Below are 6,229 nucleotides of genomic sequence, written 5' to 3' on the forward strand. Positions count from 1 at the left end.
GCTTCCATAGTCGTATCCAAAATCCTCTCGGTCAGCACCCCACTACCTTGCCAAATGGATTTAGTACCGCACTTCTCGTTCAACTCTTCCACAGTCATATCCATGGTAACCGAGCACGCGTCCCGTATAACGTCTGTGCTAGGAGTAGTGGAAACCATGGAACCATCAACATGAAGCCCAAGAATATGGTATACATCGTGCAGCATGATTGTGATCTCCCCAAATGGCATATGAAACGTGTTCGTATCTGGCTGCCATCTCTCAACAAAAGAAGAAATTAAATCAACGGTCAGTCAAAACGCCTAAACATGATCCCGGGTAAGTGAGACAGACCACTGCCATCAATCAATTTCAGGTGCTCTTGTGGAAGACGACCTCGCCGGTTCACCAATTCAAAACACAATTGTGTCCTGCTCAAACAGCGCAAAACATTACGCTCCTGCCCGCCCATATATATGCAGCCACGTGACCACCAAAACTAGGGATAACAGTACCATCCTCAGGACCACCTGGCGTAGGCTGCTGCACTAACCATGTCTCTGCTGAGCTGGTAGAAGGTTGACTCGCTTGACTACTACTAACAAATCTCTCATGCTAACCCCTATATACCGTATGATAATCCTGAGGGTCATACTCTTCATCTCGATCAGCATGACTTGCTCGCTCTTTGTCCTCATCGTCAGATGTAGGCACTCCACCCGACGAGTACATGGGGAGGTTCCCTTGTGACTGATGCTCTCCCGACCAAGTACCAGGAAACCCATATTGCTGCTCATAATGAAACGGTGCCCCCATGATTACTGAACAACCTGACTCCCTCCTAATAGACGCATTCAAACGTCTTGATATTGCATGACGAGCACCCGAACCCTCAATCTACATTAAATAAGTAAAAAATCAAATATCAATAATAATTACAAATATAACTATGATATTAAAGTTGAACAACTAATATTCAAATTTCAAAAAAATAATTTCAAAAAAAAAACAAATAATAATTACAATAATAACAATAACAATAATAACAATATTAATAATAATAATAATAATAATAATAATAATAATAAACCACAAATTTCGCAACATACTACTAACAATATTATAAAACAACAACAACAACAACAACAACAACAACAACAACAACAACAACAACAACAATAATAATAATAATGATAATAATACTAATAACAATAATAATAATAACAACACTGATAATAATAGTAATATTGCTAATAATAATAATAACAATCCTAATACTAATAACATTACTAATAATAATAATATTAATCGGTTATTTAAAAAATATTAATCACAAAAAAAAAAAAAATCGGATATGGGACATCCGCCTGAAATTTCTGAATGTCCCAAGGAGAATCCGGAAATTTCAGGTGGATGTCCCAAATTTCCGAAACTTTTTAAATTTTTTTTTTTCCAATTTATACAACAAATTTCCGTAAATTACCTGTTCGCCGCCTCCAATGCCGCCGCCACGACCACCGTACGTCACCCTGATTCGTCGCGGGTCCGCCATCACCGGATTTCTTTTACCCTCCTTGGATTGGTGGTGGGTTGTGGGTGTTTTTCTTTTGAATTTTCCTTTTTTTTTTCAGGTTTTTTTTCTTAAAATTTCTGATTTTTTAATTTTTGAAGAGATTTTTAAATTTTAGAGAGATAAAATTTTAGAGAGAGAAGTATGAGCGTGAAATGTGTTGTAAGTGTCGTGAGTATTTATATATGAGAGGTACATACGGAATTTCAAGGAAAAAATGCGAGCGACGCCTAATAAATTGGGAGCGGCATGTAACAACCCCATAGAGTTTTGTGGTGTTTGTAGGGTTGTCGTTTTGAATAGTCAAAACTTCTAATAGAGGTACAAAGAGTTGTGAGAAAGAGGATGGAGATAAAACCTTTGATTATTTTAAAAGAGTTATTCAACTTTTTTTAATGCGAAAGTATAAAAGACATTTTTGTCAATAATACGATCACACTAACAAATATTCGTAGTTATCGGCTTTTAACAATCAGCTAAGTGTTATTGAACAAGTTTTATATATGAACAAAATTTGCTTCAACAAAAAGGGAAAGTATATAATTTCCAATACAAACATCTGTGTAGTAATTGCTAAACGCAAAACTTAATTGCCAAACAAGGCCAAAGTGAATAATTTTGTTCTTATGACCCTTTGAAAAAACAATAGCCAATTGTTTAGCACTAGAAAACAGTCCAAATTGCATCACATAGTGATGTAGGAACAAGCATCATTGGTTGGTTAGATACTGCATTATCCATGTGCATGTTCATTAGAATTGACATTTCCTAAATGCTTAACTAATGATGAATATTATTACTTTAATATGACCTCAACAACCCTTTAAGTGTTTAGTCTTACAATTTATGGATCAATAAGCTGTTCATTTTTCGGCAATGAAAACGATATACTTTCTCCGTCCCTAGATTAAGTTAATTAACAGTTTTGTTTACCTTTTTCATTTATTTTAAGAAAAGTGGATAAAAAAAAAAAAAAAAAAAAGGTAATCTAATGGAATCTGGGTTGATTTAGGCGAATATAAACAAGATATTAAAAGTGAGTAAAATATAATAAAATTAGATCATTATGTTTGATTAACTTAAAGTGAATAAAAACATAAAGTAACACATAAAGATGAAACGATATTTTAAAAAGAAACAGAAAGAAACAAGGTTTTTGAGCGTAAAATGAGATTTTTATTAGAGAACGAATGGAGTATAATTGTTGGCAGAAAACCAGAAAATCAGTCATAATCTAAACAAAGTTGCTTAGACTGTACGTTGTATAACTGTGATATGCTTAAAATACTTTGTACATATCATCGGACTGATACAGGACTCCAAGAGGGGGTGTTGTTAGGGGAAAAATATGAGCGCCTTTCAAGTTTATTGGGGTAGTAAAGTAATATGCAAAACTTGCATATTACTACTACTATAAAATTGGAGTCCCTTATAATCTATACAAAAAGTTGCGGATAATGTATGATACAGACTGATTAAAAAGGAAGTAAAACAATAAACACAATTATACTCATATATTATGAATATAATTTGCCTAATCCCTATTTCCCACCCCCTCCCCCTCTATCCAAATTTTGCACTGTGATCAGTACAATGATAGTAATCAATCCGAGGCATCTGTCCTATGCCCTCCTCACCGTGCTTAGGGAGGACAAACTAGGATACAGTTCGGGGCTGCTAATACTTAAGTCGTGATCAATCACAAATCTAATTGTATCCCTCCTGCTTGCACCTCCAATACATTCACCGGGTTCATTGTCTTTGCAGTCACTTGAATCTGTCAGACTACAGAGTTGGGTCTGTTTCATAGTAGACAATATCCCCAGTGTCACTAACATAATGATCTTTCTTAAAGCTTTTCAAGAGAACATCGAGTAAGTAAAATGGAAGAGGTCCAGATTTCTTTGGTTCGCGATAGTACTTTCCAAGAACCGGCTTTGCTGCTTCTGTCTGCAAGAACAGATTCAGACCAAACGTCAGAAAAAATAACAAAGGTAAACAAAGTCTACTAATCAGGCTGTTTAAAATGGATACTCACTGCTTCAATTAGATGATAGTGTGGAATCTGCGGAAAAAGATGATGAATGACATGAGTTCCGATGTCATGGTGGATGTTGTTGATCCATCCATAATCACGGTCAATTGTTGTTAGACCTCCTCGAAGGTAACTCCATTCCTACTCAAGGAAACGGGCAAATCAATCAGACTTTTTGAACTAAACATCCTAGATACTAATGTTTGTCAAATTTCAACGAAAATCTTGAGTTACAAATATTAGAAGGCATAATTAAGCCGATAACATACCTGTCCACGGTACCAAGGAAGTTTGTCTTCATGTCCATGGTGATGCAAGTAAGTCACCAAGTCCAACCACATAACAAAAATCTGAATTGAACAGCAAATGTGTCAAAAACAAAATGACTAATCCAATACATTCAATTATGCATTCACTATTTAGGTAATAAGATCAGAAATTCGAGATAAAACTTCAAAACCCACCACATAGGGAACACCATAGAGCTTGAGCACCTGCATAGGACCCACGGCAAAAGATAAACCCACAAGCAATGCAACCATTGCTGACCAACAAGCAGTCGAGGTTAACACGTCATTCTTCTCACTTGGAGTGAACAAATCACTATCCGGATGATAATGTGAACCTGACTTTCCAGGACTCCGTACCCACTGCAATACGATCAATCACAACATTAATATAACGAACACAGCAAATATCGATGTGAAATGGACACATAGCTAAAAACATGCTGGACTCAAGCTTACCAGGTAAATTGGGTATGCAAGCAAGGGAAATGGAAAAGTGAACCTTAACTTCTTTGACAAATAGTCCAAACCATTGTATAGTTTTTCAGACATCTGAAATATAGCACAATATAATGAATTAACTACAAACTTCCCCAGAAAATTGGCAATAACATGAAAGTAGAGTTCAACAAGCTTACTGGATGCCATGATTCATCATTCTCAACATGCCCATGGTTTTGATGATGAGTCCTATGACTAATTCTCCTATATGATCATAAAAAGAGTTCTAAATTTCAGTTTCAGACTAATCATCAACATATAATTCATATGATCAAACATAATTAATCATAAAATAGTCTAAACATAAATTAAAATTACAATTAATCAGCAAATTAACATACCATCCATGATAAGGAACTAGGATTGAAGAGTGAAGCAAGTGGCCCACAACACTATTAAGCTTTGGATTATTAGAAAAGCTTCCATGTCCACTGCAATTACATGCAACAAAAAATAAAAATACATTAACACACATTAACAATAAATTACATATTTTAAAGCTAATATTAGAGTATCACAACAACCCCCATCACAAGCAAAGAATCAATTGGCATTTGTCACTCCAAATCACATAAAACTCAACTTCGCAAATGGGTAACTTTTATGTGATTGAAGACGACTAAGTGAATCCCATTATATACCGTCATACACAATACGCGCTTTGTATACAAGACCTACAGTTCGTGTCCCAGGACGAACCCGGAAAAAACAAAAAGTACGAAACATAATGACCAAGAACTAGAAAAACATACCAGTCATGACCAAGAACAAAGAGAGCCCAGAACATGGTACCCTGAGCAATCCAATAAAGAGGCCAAACAATCCAATTGTTGAAATAAGCAGCAGTAGCAGCTAATCCAAAAACAACAGCAATATCCCTAAAAACATAACTCATTGATTTCCAAGGATTTTTAACCCAGCAATGTTTAGGAATTGCATTCTTAATATCAGCCAATTTGAATGGAGGTGGTGCACCAGGATTAAATTCATCAATAACTTTATTATCATTTTCATCATTATCTTCTTCAATTGGAGGTGGGTTAGATACCCTTAATGGGGCACTAACATTAACCTCCCACTTTTTTTCTCTAGAATTAGAACAACAAGAAATTGATTTCAGATCTGATAAAACAGGGGGAAAAACAGGGGAAGTTTTGATTTTTAAGGGATTGTTATTGAAAGTTGAGGAAAACCCTGTTCTGGGTTTAGGGTAGGTTTTAGGAAGAGGCCTTAAACCACATTCTGAGAGTACCCAACTCGCCATTTTTATGGAAAAGTGCGAAGCTTTTTTTAGGGTACTTTCAGAATACCCTCCCAACAAAAATGGGAGGGATTTTTTTAAGGGGTTTTGAGGAGAGAGAAAATTGAATGAGATTTTAATTATTTTGTCAATGGTTTGAAGAGATAATATAAGGTTTAATTTCTGCCACAATAGTGGGTTTTTAGTGACCACAAAATCTACAAGTTGAGAATTTAGATTTTTAGATAACAAAAATATGGTAAAGTACAGCAAATTTTGAGGACCTTGTTCTACTTGTTGCCCTCTTGTTCCTTGTATTTTTGTTCTTTTAATGGAGATAATGGTGTTATTTATAGCATAGGTTGTAATCTACGTGTATGTATGAATACACTGATTTCAAGAAAAGGGGAAGAAAATAAAATAAATTGGGTTCTCTGTTTTTTCTAGGTTTTGGGGATATTTCCAGTTGAGTTCCTGCAAGTAATAAAGTCTTTTAGTTTAAAGTGGCCGGAAATCAGTCCATCAAAATTAAAATAAGGTGGCTGGAATTATAAAACGATGTATGTAGTTGCACTTTTCAACCTCATTGCCTGCTTATTAGAGTAGGTTTGCTATTA

At 35.2% G+C, this 6,229-nt stretch overlaps 1 protein-coding gene across 1 annotated transcript; it reads right to left on the minus strand.

Annotated features, from left to right (window-relative positions):
- Positions 1-2,772: 2,772 nt before the first annotated feature.
- LOC110699289 (omega-3 fatty acid desaturase, chloroplastic-like) lies at positions 2,773-5,944 on the minus strand. Its single transcript, XM_021876791.1, has 8 exons — positions 5,125-5,944; positions 4,714-4,803; positions 4,510-4,576; positions 4,331-4,423; positions 4,049-4,234; positions 3,854-3,934; positions 3,588-3,725; positions 2,773-3,499 (listed from the first exon to the last, which is right to left on the minus strand). Exons 1-8 carry the CDS (start codon positions 5,634-5,636, stop codon positions 3,335-3,337), a joined length of 1,332 nt encoding a protein of 443 aa, XP_021732483.1. The 5' UTR covers positions 5,637-5,944; the 3' UTR covers positions 2,773-3,334.
- Positions 5,945-6,229: the final 285 nt, after the last annotated feature.

Source organism: Chenopodium quinoa, unplaced genomic scaffold (assembly GCF_001683475.1).
Source record: "Chenopodium quinoa cultivar QQ74 unplaced genomic scaffold, ASM168347v1, whole genome shotgun sequence".
Taxonomy (NCBI): domain Eukaryota; kingdom Viridiplantae; phylum Streptophyta; class Magnoliopsida; order Caryophyllales; family Amaranthaceae; genus Chenopodium; species Chenopodium quinoa.

What these genes read in the sequence shown, in the direction of transcription:
- LOC110699289 (XM_021876791.1), bottom strand. Translation starts at nt 5,636, where the DNA reads ATGGCGAGTTGGGTACTCTCAGAATGTGGTTTAAGGCCTCTTCCTAAA. An exon ending in TTTGTTCTTGGTCATGACTG is followed by an intron (nt 4,804 to 5,124) that starts GTATGTTTTTCT and finishes ATGTAATTGCAG; the next exon opens with TGGACATGGAAGCTTTTCTA. An exon ending in TTGCATACCCAATTTACCTG is followed by an intron (nt 4,235 to 4,330) that starts GTAAGCTTGAGT and finishes ATCGTATTGCAG; the next exon opens with TGGGTACGGAGTCCTGGAAA.